This window comes from Protomyctophum parallelum (assembly GCF_964188405.1).
Source record: "Protomyctophum parallelum genome assembly, chromosome: 1".
In the NCBI taxonomy this organism is placed as follows: Eukaryota; Metazoa; Chordata; class Actinopteri; order Myctophiformes; family Myctophidae; genus Protomyctophum; species Protomyctophum parallelum.
The window spans coordinates 103,407,609-103,430,365 of NC_139697.1; the positions used below are offsets into that span (position 1 = coordinate 103,407,609).

General features: G+C 42.0%; 1 protein-coding gene across 1 annotated transcript in view; it reads right to left on the reverse strand.

Annotated features, from left to right (window-relative positions):
- The window catches only part of LOC310856300 (angiomotin-like), a gene marked incomplete at its 5' end in the record, with an annotated part of 52,738 nt that overhangs the window by 3,364 nt on the left and 26,617 nt on the right, over positions 1 to 22,757 (reverse strand). The window contains one exon of the mRNA XM_083761635.1: positions 1,355 to 1,486. Within this exon, the coding sequence (XP_083617761.1) occupies positions 1,355 to 1,486 (132 nt within the window). The remainder of the gene's footprint in view (positions 1 to 1,354; positions 1,487 to 22,757) is intronic.

The window sequence follows — 22,757 nt, forward strand, 5'->3', positions numbered from 1 at the left end:
CAGACACAGAGAGAGAGAGAGAGAGAGAGAGAGAGAGAGAGATAGAGATATGAGAGAGAGAGAGACAGACAGACAGACAGAGAGAGAGAGAGAGATAGAGATAGAGATATGAGAGAGAGAGACAGACAGACAGACAGAGAGAGAGAGAGAGATAGAGAGATAGAGATATGAGAGAGAGAGACAGACAGACAGACAGACAGAGAGAGGGAAATATGGGTCTTATATTAAAAAAAACACTGAACTTGCGTCCCGTACGTGTGTGCGTTAGGGCGTTCACTTCTAGTGATTTGTACTAGTTGACTAGTCGCCTCGTTTACTAGACGACTAGTTGTCTAACTATACCTATTTCGTACATTTAAAAACTGCGTACAATTGGTGACTATAATCTAGCATTCTAGCTGATCTTGAGGCCTACAAAAACGGGGAGAAAAACAAAACGAATCCACCATTTTATTGTTTTCTTATCAACTAGTCAACTAGTACCAGCAACTAGCTGCTTAAAGCCCGACCCCCTTTCTGAAACCAGCTCCTCGCCACTCGCCGTACACATATCGATATGCGCGTTCACGCGAGGCTGCGCCATATTAAGTGTCGTCCGAAACCAAGCAGCCTTGAGTGGAAGTGGTTTATAAAGCCCTCAAGAGCGAGTCTGTGCCGATCTAGACTCCATTGCCTTGTGCAGCCCTGCTCTCTGTCCGCATGGAAACCGCCACCTACAAATGTAAGTACCACCACAAATAAATGATAAATAAACTAGTCCTAAACAATCTTCATCTGATGCAGGATAGACAACGCTCCAACTCTTTATTCACCCCACCGTGAAAAACTATAAATGAAACCACACAAACAAAGCAACTTTTAACACAATGATTTATAAACACCATGGATGTATATGACATGTCATTTTTGACAGTCATGCTGTATTTCCTTTTTCCATATTAATGAAATCCACATGTCACACAAACATACACGATGCAATGCAATATAACTGTACAAACAAAATAACAGGTAACACAATTGCATGCTGGTAACCATGGCAACGAATGGTGTCTGTTTCCTGTTTCTTCACACGGAGGGCGAGTGTATCTCCAAACAGTTTTTTATACCCAGCACCCTAATCAAGGGAACTGGATTCAGCTGGAGGGGCACTTCCTGACGAGGGAACCTCCCGAGAGCACTTCAAGTCAAGGGACTGGTTTCAGAAAGGGCCCTAGCGTGCGTGTTTGTGTGTCTGTGTGTGTGTGAGTGTGTGTGTGTGTGTGTGTGTGTGTGTGTGTGTGTGTGTGTGTGTGTGTGTGTGCGTGCGTGTGTGTGAGTGTGTGTGTGTGTGTGTGTGTGTGTGTGCGTGCGCTACCTGCTCTCCATGTCCATGCACCTCCTGTTGGCCATCAGGATCTCCTCTTCTTCCTTCTGGATCCGCGCCTCCACAGAGGTGTCATAGCTGCTGCTGGAGGAGTGGCTGATCACCGACGACATGGACGTATCCCTGGAGACCAGATCATATCAAACAAAGAATCCACTTCAAAACACTCCTGACCACCTACTGTACAAAGCACTAAACTACCTGGCTCCCCCATACCTCTGTGACCTCCTCAAACGCCATGTCCCCCCCCCCCCCTCTCTCTCCCTCAGGTCTGGTGACGCAAACCTCCTCCACGTCCCCAAGACCAAACTCTGGACGTGGGGGGAAAGAGCTTTTGCCTTTGCTGCCCCAACCCATGTGGAATGCCCTCCCTAAGGCACTCAGAGATGCCCCAACCCTCCAGACCTTTAAATGGTAAATGGTAAATGGTGCATTTATATAGCGCCTTTATCCAAGGCGCTTTACAGAGATTGTGCATTACATTCACCCATTCACACACACACATTCATACACCGATGGCAGCGGAAACCATGCAAGGCACCAACTAGCACATCGGGAGCAATTAGGGGTTCAGAGTCTTGCTCAAGGACACTTCGACAGTAACTCTGGGGGAGCCCGGGTTCGAACTGGCAACCATACGGTTACCATCCAGGCACTCTACCCCTGAGCCACCGCCGCCCCACCTTTACAACCGCCCTCCAGACCCACCTCTTCAAAATGGCCTTCCCTAGCTAACCCTTTTCACTGTCTTTGAATGATCTTTAGCTTCTAGTGATTATTTCTTTTTTCTATTAAAGTTGTTTTTATTTGTGTTGTTTTTTTTGATTGATTGAAATATTTATTAACAGTTTGTAGAATTTACAGTACATTTTAAGCACAAACTCAATACAAAGACTGTCAACTGTGAGTGGACGACCCAATTAAGCATTACACTTGTTTACAACAGGGTCCACATTGTTCAATTCATCAAATCATTTAAAGACATACAAACATTTAGAGACATACAAATAGACATTTCTATGTAGCTAAAGAACAGAACAGGAATTCATCATATGGGAAGCAGTTCTCTGTAAAGCCCCCCCCCCCCCCCCCCATGTAAAGCGTCTTTGGGTACTCAGAAAAGCGCTATATAAGTTTGAGATATTATTATTATTATTAATATTATATACAGAAACGCATCAGCTACCACACTTAAAATCTTGGACCCAGTTTATCATTCTGCCCTCAGATTTATAACAGGCTGACAGCTATGACACTGATCATTGCATACTGTATAATAAGGTTGGTTGGCCCTCCCTTGCGACAAGGAGAGACCAACACTGGTTTTTATTTATATGTAAAGCTCTAAATTGGGAACTTACCTTCTTATTTAAATTATCTTTTAAAATGGGAAACCATTTCTTATCATACACGCTCTCAAGAATATCTGATGCTTAAGAGACCATACATGCCTCCACTACATCTGGAAAGTCTGCCTTCAAGTGCGCTGCCCCACACACTTGGAACACCTTACAGACTTCACTAAAATACAGCTCTCTTCCTTCTCTATATCGCTTTCATCTTGACATATCAACGCTGGTAAATATCAACTGTACCTGTTTTAATTGAGCACTATGCAAATGTTCCCTCTATTTTACTCTATTTATCTATGTTGTTTATGCATGTCTATGCACCACTGAAAAAGAGGGTCCCAGGCCTCAGTGTGTTCTCCGAGAACTAAATAAAGGTTGAAATGAAATGAAATATCCATCCATTGTATAATTATTAGCTAGTTGCTAACAAACACTGCACAAATGGTTACATACATACGTGATACTAATTATACAATCATCCATTTGTAGCGACGACTCGGCACAATAAAATTTGATCGCTAGCAGTCATCGGAGACTATATAAGGGTCGGTATTAGCCCAAACCGACCATGTAGCTGCTAATTAGTTATTAGTTATTAGCATGACTAATAGCTATTTGTAGCATCGGCCCACGGCAGCACAATAAATGTATTTGATCGCTACCAGCCGGGTAAAAAACACCATGTAATGGACATAGTAGCGAGCACTGACTACAGCTAAATGTTTCTTTATTTGTATATACATCAGGCGAGCCGCGAGGACGACGACGATGATGATGATGATGATCATTCCAGGTTATATCTATGCAATAATTCCTGTTTGAGCCTCTTTTTAAATTGTTTTAGGCTGTAGGCCTATTTATTTTCTGTAATATGTATTATAATTTTATTATGTTGGTAGTCAGAATAAATAAAAATGCACTATTTCAATCCGAGATACATGTCATTTTTTTACACTATTCTGAGGTTTATGTTCTGACTAAGCGAGTTTCAACTGTGATTTACTCTATACATTCAAGTCTACATTTCTATACATATCATAGGCACCAAGTCCTCAAAACTATGTCATTGGAGGTGTTTTTTATCAAAACTGTGTTTCTTGATAACAGGTTTTTGAGATACATGAATGAATAGACTAGGGTACTGGTAAGACTGTGTAAACATATTATATATCAAAATCTTCGTTAAAATGTCTAGTTTCATGAAAAAATAACATTGAGTTTCTATCTTGTTCCAGTACTAGTATTATTGAACTAGACAACTCACCCTTTAAAATGAGATATGTCATATGTATGTGCTCCCTGTAGAAAAAAAGTTGTTACCAAAATAAACCTTAAAATCGCTGTATCTTTTTTCATGTGCTAAAAACACTACATTGTGTAAGCGCAGGTTTTTTTAAATGGCTTCCAACACAAAAACTAAACATTGTATCAACTCAATTCATTTTTTTCCTGGAAGCAAACTAGTCCAGCTTTCTCTGAAGGTCTTTTATTGTCGCAGAGTCACAACAGAGGATTTATAATAAATCATTCAAAAACGCATTTCTCCCATAGAGAAAAACAATAACAACATGGGATTTGACTTGAAACCCTCAAAGAGTTAATAAATATTTCAATCAATCAATCAAAAGCCTGATTCCATGTGAATGCAGCATTAGCCAGGGTCAGAGGTCAAAAGTCAGAACACAAAGTTGTTCCACATCAGGAGACGCATATGTCTATCCAAGTTTTATTGTTGGTTCGGTCGGTTCATGAGCTATACCTGTTCAAATGCATTTTGGATTGAGTGCTATAGCGCCACCCTTTGGCCAATGGCCGTAGGCTTTGCGTTCTCACCCTTTGGCACCCCTCTACCATATTGCCAAGTTTCACGAAAACAGACTGCACGGTTAAGCCAGAAATGCAATTTAGTTTTTAAAGGGCCAGCGCACTTCTGGCACGGCCCCTTAAAAAGACAACTACAATAAGTGCCTGTAACAGAGAACTACAAAAAGGGATGGACCATTGGCCCTTTGGGCTTTGACCCTTAATAACTGAACTGGAGACACCCCCCAAAAAATCATGTTTGAACTATAGGGACCCCTCCAAAAAATATATATATTTAAAATGGGGAGCAGCATGTCAGCATGTCAAAACCCGCTCGGAGCCATGGATGAATTCGGACATACTGACTGCAATGAAAGCCAGAGACAACAAATGCTCTGAACTTCTTAAATGCAAGTCCAAACTAGCCAAGTGCAAGCGCTTCGACAGTGATCTCCAAACCCAACTGTGCAACCTAAAAGCCCAGTGTAACAAGCTAAGAAACAGTGTAATTGCCATGACCAAATCAGCCAAATGTAACTTTATCAATGATAAAGCCGAGGAAATCAAAAACAATCCTCGGGAGCTATGGAAGTTACTAAACAATCAACTAGGCTGTGGTCGGAAACTAAAAACCAGGTTTACTAACATAAACATCAAATCGAATAACACCCTCATCACTGACAAACTCGATGTAGCCAACCACTTGAACATCTTCTTTACAAACATTGCAACAAAGCTGGTTAGCAAACTGCCCTCCCACTCTGGGCGTTTTGGTGTAGAGCCCATCAAAGCCTTCTACAAAAACCTTGGTGTTTGTAAAGATAGGTACTTAAAAAACTGAGTGCCCTCCAACCCCACAAGGCCACTGGCCATGACAATATTCCCTCCAAATTTCTCAGAGACTCAGCCTTTTCCATAGCTCCAGTCATCACCCACATAGTTAACCTCTCCATCAAACAGGGACAGGTCCCCCAAGATTTTAAACTGGCCAAAGTACCCCCCTTGTACAAAAAAGGGAGTAAATTAGAACCCGGCAACTACCGCCCTATTTCTATTCTAAGCTCCATCTCGAAAGTGATGGAAAAAATAGTCTATGAACAGGTTGAAAAGTATCTTGCCTCTAATAAATTGCTGTACGAGTTCCAATCTGGTTTCAGAACATCCCACTCCACTGACACATGCCTCCTCTATTTGAGCGATCACATCAAACACGAGGTGGATGCTGGAAAATACTGCGGCATGGTCATGCTGGACCTCCAAAAGGCTTTTGACACCGTGAACCACTCCATACTGGTTAACAAGCTTAAAGCTATTGGTTTTGATAGCACATCAGTGAGCTGGATGCAATCCTACCTGGAGGGGAGAGAACAGATGGTGGAGGTGAACGGAACACTGTCCCCTCCCCTCCCAGTGAGCTGTGGCGTCCCACAAGGAAGCATACTAGGGCCTTTACTGTTCCTAATTTATATTAACGACATGACTTCAGCTTGTGACTGCAACTTGTTCCTGTTCGCAGATGACTCAGCACTGCTGGTCTCGGACAGGAACAAACTGCAGGTTGAAAAGACCCTCAGCTCTGAACTCGGTAGAATCTGCACCTGGCTCGCTGTTAACAAACTATCCTTACACCTGGGAAAAACTGAATCCATCCTCTTCGGATCAAATAGTAAACTCAGCAAGGCAGATGGCTTCTTGGTTAGAGTGGGTGACAATATTATCACACGAAAAGATCAAATTACCTACCTAGGTTCCATCCTGGAGGCCAATCTTTCCGGTGATAAAATGGCCACCAACGTAATCAAAAAAGTCAATCAAAGAACAATATTCCTTTACAGGATCTCCTCACTGGTCAGCAAAAACACCTTGAAGACCTTAACAGGAGCCCTCGTACAAGGTTTCTTTGACTATGCATCCACCTCTTGGTACCACAGCACCTCAAAGGCCCTTAAAACAAGGCTCCAGACCTCCCAAAACAAACTGGTCAGGCTCCTACTTGGCCTCACCCCCCGAACCCACCTCACCCCTGCCCACTTTGACAGGCTGGGATGGCTTAGGGTCGACGACAGAGTACAGCATCTTGCAATGGGTCTGGTCCACAAGATTCGATACACCACCAAGATACCCATGTACCTGTCTAAATACTTCCTTAATGTAAACGAAGTCCACACCCACAACACCAGAGGGAGTGCAACAAACCATGTACAACCCAGATTCGGCACAAACAAGGGACTAAATTATTTTCGCTCCTATGCCACCAAAATGTGGAACGCCCTACCAACAGTCATTAAGACATGTGAATCCCTTGACTCCTTCAAAACCGCTCTCAAAGGGCACCTACGGATGGCTGCAATTTGAAACTGGCCTCTGTAAAATCTGAATCCCCCCCACCCCCCCCCCCCATTTTCCCTCACTGTATATTGTATCTTTTCCCTTTTTTGCTTCCCATATGATGAATTCCTGTTCTGTACTTTAGCTACATAGACATGTCTATTTGTATGTCTCTAAATGTTTGTATGTCTCTAAATGTTTTGATGAATTGAACAATGTGGACCCTGTTGTAAACAAGTCTAATGCTTAATTGGGTCGTCCACTCACAGTTGACAGTCTTTGTATTGAGTTTGTGCTTAAAATGTACTGTAAATTCTACAAACTGTTAATAAATATTTCAATCAATCAATGGATCAATAAAGAGTGAGACCACAGCATGTCATGATGGATCAATAAAGAGTGAGACCACAGCATGTCATGATGGATCAATAAAGAGTGAGACCACAGCATGTCATGATGGATCAATCCACATCTTTAATGTCAACCCTCTGCCCTGCCAGCCAAGAGAAGAGCCCCAAAACACTTCTCACAGTGAACAGGAGTATAAATGTGGTCACTTCATGTCGTACTGTATTCTAGGTCCACTGGTGACCGTTAAGAAAAGGCAGGCACTCGCATATAGGCTTCAGCCCCTGCCCTTTTACCCGTCTGTACTGAAAGTAGCATTTACTGATGGTGAAAGAAATGCACAATGTGGCCGTTTTAAAGACGTTTTGGCCAATCTGCCCAATCTGCTCAGTTCAAAGCTTGTTGAATGTGTGACTTATATAAATACCACGACAAAATGGTCGTGCATCTGTTCCCAATGAGACAGCCTGCTCATGTCTCACCTTTGGAGGAGAGCTGGCTTGCAGAGCATGGCTTAAAACCTAAGCCACGGCTATACTGTAGGCTACTGTAACTGTATATTGATCACAACATGAACGCCAGCAGACATGCATGCCTCGGTAACTCCAAATGTCCAGTGAATCATTTAATATGTCATGACGACATATCATCACAAGAACGCATCAGTAGACTTACCATCTTACAAATACATGATAGCTGTGTCGTGTGTCCAGATTTGATCCATTTCCCCAGTCATTCCGACACACGACAGTGATATGATATTAATGAAATAATAATCATAAGCTCTAATGAAAGATATCAAGACCCGGCCCACAACAGCCCAGCGACAGGCTGTGTGTCGGTCTGGCGAGTGGGAGACTGAGGTTCAATCCCTGCTGCCTGCGAAACACTACATCTGTAAAGGTGAGTGAGCAATTGTTCAATACAAATGGCTTTGATAATATTCTTGCCAAGTTGTATTAGCCTTTAGTCTTGAGGTTGAACTTAAATAAATTAACTTCTTTCTCATTAGACGTGAGAGAAGGATATCCTACAGATTGCTACTTTATTAACCAGTGGATCCATCGGATATTATTTAGATTTAGTCACATTTTAGTCACCTGGAATGTCTTAGTGCTAGTCTAGTTTTAGTCGACTAAATCTACAGTTGATTTAGTCGAACAAAATTTATTTTGGCAGGCCGTTGTAATTATTGTTTTTTACACTTACACTTTTACACAGCTCAAGCGTCGCGCTTGAGCTTGTAGATTGTCTATTTTCAGCTTACAACTAATTGTAAAATGACTTATACTGGATATATACTTAGTTTTAGTCACCAAAGCTTAGTTTTCATTTAGTTTTCATCAGTGAAAAAAAGGTAGTCAACGAACATTTTTCGTCTTAGTCGACGAAATCAACACTGGTGGAGACGACGCTGGTGTGCCTGCAGAGTACCTGACTGACTGAAACTCTTGTCACAATGTTTGCAGTGGTAAGGTTTTTCTCCAGTGTGGATACGCTGGTGTGTCCGCAAACAACCTATATCAATGAAACTCTTGTAACACTGTTTACAGCAATAAGGTCTTTCTCCGGTGTGTAGACGCTGGTGTCTTGTCAGCGTAGCATCTGGGAGAAGTTCTTGTCACATTGTTCACAATGGAAAGGTTTTTCAGAATCAAAGGTGTTATATATATGGTCGTGATTCAACAGGATCTTAAATGGTTGAATTATATAGGCTTAAAATAATTTATATCAATATTTTTTTTGTAAATCTCTACGGGAAGATAATGGTAGATTTTTCAGTGGGTCCAGAAAACCAAGCCCACTGTCCATCCATAGGGTTGAAGCGGTTCATTTTGAAGTGCTTCTGGACAAGACTTGTTTCAGCGTTTTTTGGCATGACCCTCTACACCATATACTGCAACGTTTCATAAACACTTGACTCTGCATGGATGTATTAGGGGCAGAAGAAGAATTTTCATAAAACTGCAATTTTCATTGGCTCATAAAACCTTCATTTTTTCAAAAAAGAAAAGAAAAAAAGAACTCCCAATGTTTTACTTTGACTTTATTTGTTTATTTTGACAGGACAATGCATATTAATGGACGTAAATACACCGGATATAGCACAGTTGCTAATTTTCATCCGCAGTCCTCACAAGAACTACAAAACGGAAAACAGACAGGCAAACAGTGGAACACATTTACATAACATTACATAGGGAACACAGCATAAAAAAAGAAATACACCTAAAATAATCATGAATGGTTGCAGCTTTGGTTTTCAAGCAACCATTTTGTTTGTTTGTTTTACATCACAATTACAGCACCTAATCAACATGAGTAGAATTTAATATATTAGCGCCCCTCACTTCACATGGGTGTGATATTTTTGTCTATATATCTATGTCTATATCTATGTTTTTGTCGACTAAAAGATCAGAAGCAAACAAAATAGCAGACCTACAAGCTCGTAGCGCGGCACTTGGTGCTGCGCTATGAGCTTGCAGATCTGCTATTTTTCAATGGCTAAAGTATAATATAATGCTTAAAAGACCAAACGGGGTTCACGCCCCAAGATGGGTTAAAGTCTGAAACATCCGACGGTATAATTAAACAGAGTTACAATAGAGAAATAATCTACCAAAGACAACTTTTTGTGCCATGTGTATATAGGTTTTACATACAAAAGATACTTAAGAAACTACATTGTGGTGGTCATGTTGATAGTGTCAGATTATGTGATTCCAGGACTTTAGTATCTACCACTTGTCATTGTCATCCTGGAATAGAATGAATGATCATTCGATTGTATGTTATATCATGTGTCAACTCAAATGGGGAAAATGTGGATTTATTACTATTACAACTAACCACTTCTTCCCTGTATGATTCCTCCTCATTATCCTCAGATGTGCATTTTGACCCAAGCATTTGCCACTAACAGGAACTAAAGGGTCCCCCCCCCCCCCTGTATGAGTCCTCATTCATCTATGGGCTTTTCCCCTGTATGAGTCCTCATGTGTGATTTTAGATAATCACTCCGAGCAAAGCCTTTACCACACACGTTACAAGTAAAGGGTCTTTCCCCTGTATGAGTCCTCATGTGTGATTTTAGATAATCACTCCGAGCAAAGCCTTTACCACACACGTTACAAGTAAAGGGCTTTTCCCCTGTATGAGTCCTCATGTGTGATTTTAGAGTAAAACTCTGTGTACAGCCTTTACCACAGACATTACAAGTAAAGGGCTTTTCGCCTGTATGAGTCCTCATGTGTGATTTTAGTTCACTACTCTGTGTACAGCCTTTACCACACACGTTACAAGTAAAGGGCTTTTCCCCTGTATGAGTCCTCATGTGTATTTTTAGCTGATCACTCTTAGCAAAGCCTTTACCACACACGTTACAAGTAAAGGGCTTTTCCCCTGTATGAGTCCTCATGTGTGATTTTAGTTCACTACTCTGAGCAAAGCCTTTACCACACACGTTACAAGTAAAGGGTTTTTCCCCTGTATGAGTCCTCATGTGTGATTTTAGTTCACTACTCTGTGTACAGCCTTTACCACACACGATACAAGTAAAGGGCTTTTCCCCTGTATGAGTCCTCATGTGTGTTTTTAGACTACTACTTTGTGTACAGCCTTTACCACACACGTTACAAGTAAAGGGCTTTTCCCCTGTATGAGTCCTCATGTGTTGTTTTAGTCTACTACTATCTGTACAGCCTTTACCACACACGATACAAGTAAAGGGCTTTTCCCCTGTATGAGTCCTCATGTGTATTTTTAGACCACTATGAGCAAAGCCTTTACCACACACGTTACAAGTAAAGGGCTTTTCCCCTGTATGAGTCCTCATGTGTGTTTTTAGATGTTCACTCCGAGCAAAGCCTTTACCACACACGTTACAAGTAAAGGGCTTTTCCCCTGTATGAGTCATCATGTGTTTTTTTAGTCTACTACTATCTGTACAGCCTTTACCACAGACGTTACAAGTAAAGGGCTTTTCCCCTGTATGAGTCCTCATGTGTGATGTTAGATCACTACTCCGAGCAAAGCCTTTACCACACACGTTACAAGTAAAGGGCTTTTCCCCTGTATGAGTCCTCATGTGTGATTTTAGCTGATCACTCTTAGCAAAGCCTTTACCACACACGTTACAAGTAAAGGGCTTTTCCCCTGTATGAGTCCTCATGTGTGATTTTAGTTTACTACTCTGAGCAAAGCCTTTACCACAGACATTACAAGTAAAGGGTTTTTCCCCTGTATGAGTCCTCATGTGTGTTTTTAGGTGACTACTGTGTGTACAGCCTTTACCACAGACGTTACAAGTAAAGGGCTTTCCCCCTGTATGAGTCCTCATGTGTATTTTTAGTTTACTACTCTGTGTACAGCCTTTACCACACACATCACAAGTGAAGGGCTTTCCCCCTGTATGCATCCTTGTGTGTATCATCAGTGTAGACGTCTGATTAAAACATTTGCCACAGTCTGTACAACTAAAGCGTTTCTTCCCTGTGTGGCTCCTCAAGGAGTGAGTTTGTTTTGATGATTTCAGGTCCTTGGACAGCTTGCTGCTCAAAGGCAATCTTTGTCCTTCCACATTTGTCTTGTGTGATTTCAGTGTGTTTAAAGTTGACTGACCTTCACTGGGCTCCTGCCACTCATCACTGTCTTCAGTGTCAGATTCAGAACAGTGTGAAGAGAGGAGCTGGTCATCACTAGTTGGTTGTAATTTTCCACAGTCCTCTAGATCAGCTTGTGTTTTCATGTGTTGAGTTGAGGTGCCGGCTACAGGCTCTGTCTCTCCGTTTTCATCATCATGAACATCTACACTTTTCACTGCTAGTAATGTCAACGTTGACCCATCAGCCTCAGTTGGTCTTTGAAGTAGCTCCTCTTGTTCCTCTTTAATCTGTGGTGGTTGTGGTTCCTCCTGGACCAGACTGGAGCTCCTCTCCTGTTGTTCAGTAAAAACCTCCTCTTTACACACAGGGAGGTGCGGGACGGCTAGAAAAGAAAAGACACAAAGAGAGAGAAAACATTTAATGTTTGAACTTTGCATTTTCCCCACGCAGTGTTTCCCGTTTTATAGCTTTGGTAGTGTTGGAGGAAAGTTTTCTTTTCCATTTCTGAATCAAAAACAGTTTTCAGGGCTTGAAATTACATTTTTGAGCCACTAAAAATGTGTACATTAGACATGTACTAATCTTTTGTTTGTATTTATATATTATATATTTACAAATACGTAGCAAGTGTTCAACAGAAGGTTATTACAAAAGGACACAATTATTTTGAAAGATGAATATGTTTTGTTTTTACACGATGGTGCTCTTGCTAACCTATGGTCGCACACCGGATCGTTGGTAATGAGACGTTCGTTGGGCATCCGTTAAAGAAAATATGTTTCAATACATCCAACTGAAGATTGCATGGTGATCGCGCCGAAAGTGGAATAATAATGCCATTTTTATTAGGAAGAAAACTCGGACTCAATCCGTGGATCCGGATCTTCAAATAGTAAAATCAACGGAAGGTAAATAATTAATTATAATTAAACGGTACGAGTTTTGGTGATGCTCTATATTGTCTGAATCAACTTTGTTTGTGTTTGGTTACGGTGTTCATTTATCTCGGGGTCTTGTTCACGAGTGAGGGGAGGACGGAGAAGGAGATCAGCCGGAGAAACGGAGCGGCAGGGGCGGAATTGCAGTCACTGTACCGCACTGTTGTGACGAAAAGAGAGTTGAGCCAGAAGCTTTCTGTCTACCGAGCAATCTTCGTTCCTACTCTCACCTATGGTCATGAAGTGTTCCTACTCTCACCTATGGTCATGAAGTGTTCCTACTCTCACCTATGGTCATGAAGTGTTCCTACTCTCACCTATGGTCATGAAGTGTTCCTACTCTCAACTATGGTCATGAAGTGTGGGTCATGACCGAAAGAATAAGGTCACAAATACAAGCGGCCAAAATGAGTTTTCTTCGACGGGTGGCTGGCATCTCCCGTAGAGATAGGGTGAGAAGTTCAGTCACACGAGAGAGACTCGAGTAGAGTCACTGCTTATTTGCCTGGAAAGGAGCCAGCTTAGGTGGTTCGGGCATCTAGTTAGGATGCCTCTCGGGCGTCTCCCTAGGGAGGTCCTCGAGGCACGTCCCACTGGGAGGAGACCCCGGGGCAGACCAAGACCAGACCCTTGGAACGTCTCGGTATCCCCCAGGAGGAAGTCACTAATGTTGCTCTGGAGAGGGAAGTCTGGAACACTCTGGTGGAGCTGTTGCCCCCGCAACCCGACTACGGATAAGAATAAGTTATGTAAGTAAGTAAACAAAACAGCACATACCTATACGGTACAACTTAACTACAGGTTGCATCTTTGCATCAAACTGTACACGTCTCTGGTCCACCTCTGGCTGTTCCTCTGACACCGTTGAATGTCTTTTGGAGGCCATCTCTATAGATACGGGAGACCTCTCCCTGTGGTGCTCTGTGGAAATCACCAGTAGAAACAATTCAGTAAGTGTGTGTGTGTGTGTGAGAGAGACTGATATATATATATATATATATATATATATATATATATATATATATATATATATATATATATAGAGAGAGAGAAAAACCTTCCAAGGAAGGGACTGCACACTCCAGGGAACAGAGACGGACAACCAATAGCAATAAATAGTTACACATGCACGTAATATTGTGCTTTGACAATGTGAAATATATTTTATCAAGCACTTGTTTGACAGAGACAGACTGACAGACAGACATGTTATGATGGACACACATACATCACCTGGTTCAAAATATGAGATCTGTAAAGACGTGCGCGCGCACACACACACACACACACACACACACACACACAGATACACAAACACGTTGGCTGCACTGCTTAAAAGGAATGGCTTTAGGGTGAATCACAGACAGACATCAGACGTTATTTCTAGCCAGGGAACTAAACTTAGTGTTTAGTTATCGAAATAGGGACGATTTAATACCTTAGCAATTATGCCAAATGTGTGTGTGTGTGTGTGTGTGTGCGTGTGTGTGTGTGTGTGTGTGCATGTCTGTCTGTGGGAGGCACATAAGCTGTGCTTGAATGGCCCTTTAGTCTTGTTAGAATAATACTAATAAAAACATCATTGTGTTTTACCTGAGAGAGTATTGCACCACATCTTCCTACTAGTAATGTCAAAGTTGACTCACCAGTCTCCTCTTCCTGTTCTTCTTTAATCTGTGGAGGGTGTGGTTCCTCCTGGACCAGACTGGATCTCCTCTCCTCATATTCAGATGAAACCTCTTTACACACAGACAGGAGGAGGACAGAGAAGGTAGCATCAGCAGAGCAACTCAAAGATGACATTTATTCTCCTATTTGTTTTGCCAGGATAGCCCTCGTTTCAAAAAATAAGTGTCTCGATTCACTTCACAACGCTTCGCAGAGCAAGGCGTTGTGAGTGTAAAATCTGCCCCAAAATAGATTGTTGGTTTTGTAGAAGGCCTACACTCACGTCGCCACGGCATTTATAAAGTGATCGCAAGCAGCTGATCCTTCCTTAATTTTGTTGCCTTGCTGTCATGTCCACGCACACATGCACGCACACATGCACGCACGCACGCACGCACCTCAAGGCTACATGACACATCGCCATGAATGGAATACGTTTGTAGGCTAGGCCTATATTAATTTTACCCATTCGTGCGCAGTGCACGGCGAAGGCGATCAGTGAGACTGCGCACTGCTGTGATAATTGTTGTGGGTGAGTGATGCCTGCATGAGAGATAGGCTACTACAATGTCGTCAAGGCAGTCATAATCAACGTTTATGGAGTGATTTGATCATTGATGAACGAATCATAAACATATGGATGAAGGCTTGCATGTGTGCTGGGATGTGCTGGCGACGCACGCCGCGGTCCCGACCTCCCGACTCCCGCTTTTATCTGAACTGTCAAAGCACTTATTTAAATGGTGAATGATTAAGCGCTTTACACCTATAGCCTACAATTGCAAATAGGCAAGCTGTATGCTTGTCATTGTCACTTGGAAATAAAGGCGTGCAGTCCATTTATGCCTAAATATTAGTTTTATAATATCAGTGATTATATAGGCTTCTGATGTCACACTCATGCACTCCCAAATCATATCACCAGTGCGCTCGCATAACAAGGCCAGTAAAGCACTGTTTGATTAAGCACAAACGAATACATTGTAAACATGTTATATTGTTTTTAATTATTGCGTGATTTTAATTGCTTGTAGAGTTGGAAATCTACCTTTTTTAATTTTTTTTATATGCATATACATACAGTTTTATATTAACATTTTAGGAGTGAATACATATGCTTAGATGCCCGTGACAGCATGTCAGCAGTTCAGACAATGCTGCTCCGCTTGTGTACGACAGAAAAACAGGTGAGGACAAAGCGTACGACAGCTCCCGACCCAACATGATTTTTGTCCTGGCAAACGTTAAAGTTAAAGATTTTGCGGAAATGGTAAATGCCTGAGAGAGTATTGCACCACATCTTCCTACGTAGTAATGTCAAAGTTGACTCACCAGTCTCCTCTTCCTGTTCCTCTTTAATCTGTGGAGGGTGTCCTTCCTCCAGGACTAGACTGGATCTCCTCTCCTGATGTTGTGGAGGTTGTGGTTCCTCCTGGACCAGACTGGATCTCCTCTCCTCATATTCAGATGAAACCTCTTTACACACAGACAGGAGGAGGGGAGAGAAGGTAGCATCAGCAGAGCAACTCAAAGTACATTTATTCTCCTATTCGTTTTGTCAGGATAACAATTGTGTCTCAGGTCTCTTCACAACGCCTCGCAGAGCAAGGTGTTGCGAGTAGAGCCCGACATCGGTCTCACCGATGTATCCGTCATTTTTGGCGCCGATGCCCGACATTATTTCACCAATGTGGCCGAAGTATTTTTTTATCATCATTATTGTAATCTACCCTTCCCCACACAACCACCCCTTTTTCCCCTCACTGTATATTTCCCTTTTTACTTCCTTTATGATGAATTCCTGTTCTGTTAAATAGAAGTGTATATTTGTACATCTCCAAATGTTTTGATGAATTGAACAAGGTGGACCCTCTTGTAAACAAGTGTAATGCTTTTATTGGGTCGTCCACTCACAGTTAACAGTTTTTGTATTGAGTTGTGCTTGAAATGTACTGTAATTCTGTAAACAGTTAATAAATACTTAAATAAAAAAGTAATGTAATACGCCCTTATGAAACGCGCTCTTTCAGTTTGATAATTATCAATCTCTTACAGCTGCGGAGAATGGATTTAAAAGGCACTGCACGCGCCATGCCTGTGACTCTGACCATTTATGCCAAATATCTTCATAGCTAAACATGATTATGGGTTCAAACTTATTGTGCTATACTTATGTAGCGGCACAAGCAGAAACAACATGCTGTGTGTCTGTCTGTCTTTTGGGGGACCATGAGTTACCAAACTATATTTGTATCGTTACAGTTGCTGAATGACCCTTTAGTCTTGTTAGAATAATACTAATAAAATATTAATTTGTTTTACCTGAGAGAGTATTGCACCACATCTTCCTACGTAGTAATGTCAAAGTTGACTTAGCCTGGAACTCACCTATGCTATCTATGGCATAGGCAGCTCCCGGCAGGATCCGCCGGGAGAAACTGTGCGCAGCTGCTGGACATGAGACTAATTAATTAGAGCGACAGAGAGAGAGAGGAGTGTGTGTGTGTGTGTGTGTGTGTATGTGTGTGTGTGTGTGTGTACGTGCGTCAATTTAACAAAGGTGCAGACGATCAGAAATCAGCAGAGAGTGGTCGACGTTTGCGCTACTCTATCCCGAATTGAAGTGGACTCTGCCCCAGACTTTTATTTTTCTCCATGGAAATAAAAACGTCTGGGTTTCCGAGGCTAAAGTTGACTCACCAGTCTCCTCTTCCTGTTCATCTTTAATCTGTGGAGGTTGTGGTTCCTCCAGGACCAGACTGGATCTCCTCTCCTGATGTTGTGGAGGTTGTGGTTCCTCCTGGACCAGACTGGATCTCCTCTCCTCATATTCAGATGAAACTTCTTTACACACAGACAGGAGGAGGAGAGAGAAGGTAGCATCAGCAGAGCAACTCAAACTGAAAGATGACATTTATTCTCCTATTCGTTTGGTCAGGATAACCATTGTTTAAAAAATGTCTCAAGTCTCTTCACAACGCCTCGCAGAGCAAGGTGTTGTGAGTAGAGCCCGACATCGGTCTCACCGATGGTACTCACCGTGAGTTAGCTGGTGTGTATTTTTATTTTAGCACAACTAATCTCAGATTTGGGCAGTAAGTCTTACACTGGCAGCCTAGAGCCATGTGCTGTCATCTCCACTTCCTGCTTTTTCAAATGAATGGAATGTATTCTCCAAACCACTTGATGGCGCCAAAGTACTTCCAGTCCTACCTTGGCATGTGCCAAAACTGACCCACTAGACATTGACGGCCTATATTTGGCCATTAACTGGTATGTGCCAAATTTGACCCAGTCGTCCAAAAAGGGGTTAGCATTGCTGCATCCCGCGTTGTGTAATAAAAGGCATTTTTATCCGAGCTGTTTCTTTGTGGCACTGGGTGTGTTTGATATAGGCACGCTGACCACACTGCCAATACAGACAAATAGGCGAGAGCGCTCTCTGTGTGCAACTGTGAATTTCCCAAACGAACCCCGTTTGAGAAAATTAGTCGGGGTGCTCGGATACAAATGCTTTTTATTAAACAACGCGGGATGCAGCAATGCTAATCGCTGTCCCAGCAAATACCCATGGCACATGTGGTGAGGACTTTATATTTGAAATCTGAATGTTTATGTACACGTTTTCCATGTAAATGTAGAGATTGTGTAAAACTGGCTTCAGTTGCGTCATGAGTGTTGGAGCCAGTTTTGTTTTATTTATTTGTTCACCTCTTTCACTTTCGTTTTCATTTTCATATACCGGTATATCAAATATTGTTTTGGAAAAGATAACGTTATAATTTAGAGTAATAGAAGCCCCCACCTAGGGGTGGGCGATATGGACAAAAGTTTTATCACGATATGTTTTCAAGCTTATCACGATACACGATATTATCACGATATTTTCGCACGCGTTTTTTTTATGGTTATTTTTCAAGTTACTTAACAGTACAAGGTAACAAAAATGTAAGAAATACCATTTAGACTGTATTTAGACATTTAAATACCATGAGAAACTCCTCATCGGTATGTGCACGAGCACACACACACACACACACACACACACACACACACACACACATAGCCTGGTTAATAAACCAGACTAATATCGCACGGACCGCGGGATATTAGTCTGGGGAGGCTCAGCTTGGATTTCATTTCCAGGGGGGGGCGGGTTGAAACATTTTCTCTTTGATGCAATTGGTCAGAGCTACTGTCAGTCAAAGGTCTCAAGCATTGAAAGTCACTGTACCAAAGCCCGCCCATATTGCATAGCGTGTCCCGATTGGCCGCCCCATTTCTCTGGTGTAGGAAATGGGCGTACAATTGAGCCTCTCCAGACCGTAATCCGCCGGCAGGCAATTAATTTTGCCAACGGCTGATTCGGTCTGGTTTATTAACCAGGCTAACACACACACACACACACACACACACACACACACTATTATAATGTAGCTGTCAGCAGAAACCGCTTGTCGTCATTTTTTTATATTTTATGTCTTGCAAATGTATGCTCTACAGTGTAGAGCATACATTTGCAAGACATAAAATATAAAAAAAAGTCTACACTATAGCATCACACAAAAGCAACAGAAATAGCAGATCCGCAAGCTCTGCTTATCGTCTCTGTCGGGTGGAAATCCCATATGTCCAAAACTGTTAAGGATTCAAATTAAAAAAGGGCTAAAGTAGCAGATCTACAAGCTCAAATCATGTCACTTCACTCACACATCTCAAGCTTGTGGATCTTCTACTTTTGGTGCTTTTGTGTGACGCTGTATCAGTGATGTAAATAGGTCCCATTTGGCCTTTAGTGTGGTCACCTTTTTGAGGGCACAAGGCCAAGTGCCAGGGCATGAAGGCCATCAATTAAAACAATGATGTTAAGTCCCCGCGTCCCGGTCATCATTATTTTAGCTTAAAAGGATGATTACATTTTTTTTAATTTAAAGGCGAACATGTATATCCCTATGTTTCTGTTCTGCCTCGTCTGTATTTGTTCTGATTGGCATTGTGGGGGTGCAGGACTGAGGAATCTGGAGATAAGTCAAGTGTAAAAAGCATTTTGTACACTTTTGTGCTTATGAACATTTACCACGTTATGTCCGCATTGCTACAGAAATGAACTAGACAAAGTGCCAATCGGCACAGGTCTCCACCAGGGCAGGTCAGGTTGTGGCCTCATGGTGGCGCTATAACAGGCTGTTACAATGTTTTTCCATGTGTGCATACATAAGTTGTAAACAGATCGATGCAGTTATAGCTAAAAACAGGAATTGGCCTGTTATAGCGCCACCGTGAGGCTGATTTTGAGGAAAGAATTGTGGCATGTCGTCCTCGGCCTAGTGAAAATGTGCGTGTATAATTTAACGGAAATTGCACACTGTGTTTGTGATTTGTGGCCTTTTTTCGAAATGGACGAATCGTGTGAGCTTTGGAAGCCAATCTTAGCCAATCAGGATGGAAGATGGGAAATGGTGCCGCTCCGTGTTGATCACATGACTATGGAGATAGTGTATACCGATTTGCGTGAAATGTGGATAAAATCTGAAGGAGTAATAATAGAAAATGTGTTTTACATATGTCGGCCTCCTGGTGGCGCTATAAAGAGCAGATGTGAAAAATTCCAGGCAAAGGTTTTTCCTTGGCCTCTAGGGAGTTGGCATACAAAGTTATCCACAGATCCGTGCAGTTAGAGGTAAAAACACTTTTGGGCCAGTTATAGCGCCACCTTGAGTCTGAGTTGAAATTGTTCATGTGGCATTTCGTCCTGGGCCTAGTGGGAACGTGGGTGCACAATTTCAGGGAAATCACGCGATGTGTTCATGATTTGCAGCATTTTGTTTGAAACTGAGCACTCCTGTGAACTTTGGAAGCCAATCTTAACCAATCAGGATGGAGTCTGAGAAATCTGAAAGACCGGTTTCGTTGAATGGCTCTAGAGAGACTGTGTACCAATTTGCGTGATGTTTGGACAAAATCTGTAGGTGTACTGTGCAAAAACTTGTTTTGCACAAAGCGGCCTCCTGGTGGCGCTATAAAAGGCCGTTCTGGAAAGTTTGGGGCAGAGGTTCATCGTTGGCATCCAGGGAGTGTGTGTGCACAATTTGGCATCGACCGGGTTAACGGTGGCCGAGATTAGCTGCTCACGGACACACGGACGGACGGACACACACACACACACACACACGGACGGACACACGGACGGACGTTGGTCTTAACACACAGGCTCTGTCTGTGTGACAGACGTGGAGTTCTTTTTGGGAACTATAACACGTCGCCCTTCCTCGACATGAGCTGTTTTCTACATGAGGCTACAGCTCAGCGCAATGCTGTTTCCCCCTCTGCCTAGAAGAAAGGGGGCGGGGACTTTGGGAGTGCTGAGAACTCAACAGAGTTATAAGCAAACCACGCCGTCCATTGGGGTGCCGTAGCAACGTGTGGTTAGCTTGTAGATCTTTTATTTTTTGTGAACGAAACCGTCGTACTGCAGAAGTAAAAATTACGGCATAGAACTGCATATATAGAGTGTGCAGCACATTTATCGTGATGGAAACGATAACTCTAAAAATCCATATCGTGGAGACGTTGCATCGTCCCGACGATAATTATCGCCATATCGAACACCCCTACCCCCACCTCTAATTAGAAACTTAAGTAGGCCTATGTCATGTCAATTTAGTGAGCACCTTTGCACTTCCTTTATAATGTATCCCCTTCAAAGTAAAACCTCCTCTGCAGTGATTCTGGAACAGTGAATTGTAACTTATATTTTATTTTGAAAGGCTCAGTGGGGGAGGAAGTGGGGTAGCCTGTTTAAGGTCTCTTGACATGCCTTTTGAGAACAATGGAAAATGTTTGATGAGGCTGGGAAGGCATACAGTTTTTGATCTTATTTCATACCTTACTATAGCATACTAATTTATTTCTTATTTATTTTGGAGCTATTAATTTGACCTTTTCAGTTTGATTATTCAAGTAGACTTTTGTGTAACATAATAAATAGCTTAATGCTACTTAAGCTAAGCTGGTGTTGTTCAGAGTCTACTAACCTGCAGTGTGTAGATCCATGTCCATATCAAAATCAATGTCCAGCAGTTTGTTTTGTGTCTCCAGCAAAGTGTGTAGTGTCTCCATCTCTCTCTGGAAGAGGTTGACCATGAACTCTCCCACGGCGCTGAGGCGCTCCAACACAAACACTCTGACGCTTAGCTCCACACTACAAACATCAGCAGCGCCACGCTGCTGTTTGTCCACAACAAACAATATCTCCTCTCCCACCGCCGCTAGCTGTTCATTTATCTTCAGCCGTACAGACTCCATTTGACGCTTTTCACCTCCTTTAGGAGACATTTCCTCCAAGCTTTCTGTTCCTACTGTAATATAGAATGTGTAATAAAGGCACAAACATCAACAATTCCCGAGAGACACGACGACATGTCTGACTTCTTCAACAGCGGCCATCGGTATTGGTAATGGAAAACTAGACGCAGCCGTTACGTTGTGCAAACAAGCGCTTCCGGGTCAAATGTTCCCACGCATGCGCACCAAAATAATCCAAGCACTGTTACCTTAATGCCTTTCGCCCTCTGGTGGTGGAGGTGTGTAACTGTCACAGATAGATAGATAGATAGATAGATAGATAGATAGATAGATTAAACTGCCTTCGAATCTTAAAATATCTACAACCTCGTATTGCGGTGTGACACGCTTTGAGCTTGTAGATCAGCTTTTTGCATATTTGACATTTTAAATCCGTGATTCATTGATATTAATAGGAAAAGGTACTTTGCAATTTTTCATTTTGAATACTTGAGTATGCGTAGGCTACTTTGTCCACCACTGATGACTCACTGATAAAAATATGGCACACCTTTTACCTAAAAAAATCAATGAATTTAATTGAGTCAAAAAGTTACTTTTATTATACAAGACTAGTTCTTGTATAAAATACGTAATCGATTCAGTTCAATAGTCTACAAATTCCAGTAAAATCTACAAGATATGTCCAGTAAAATCTACAAGATATGTCCAGTAATATCTACAAGATATGTCCAGTAAAGTTTACTGGATCTACAATATATGTCCAGTAAATTTTACTGGACATATCTTGTAGATTTTACTGAACATATCTTGTAGATCCAGTACATTTTACTGGACATCTTGTAGATTTTACTGGACATATCTTGTAGATTTTACTGGACATATTTTGTAGATCCAGTAAACTTTACTGGACATGTCTTGTAGATTTTACTGGAAAATGTATGTACTATTGAATTGAATGGATTAAGTATCTTATACAAGAACTAGTCTTGTATAATAAAAGTAACTTTTTGACTCAATTAAATTCATTGATTTGTTTTAATAA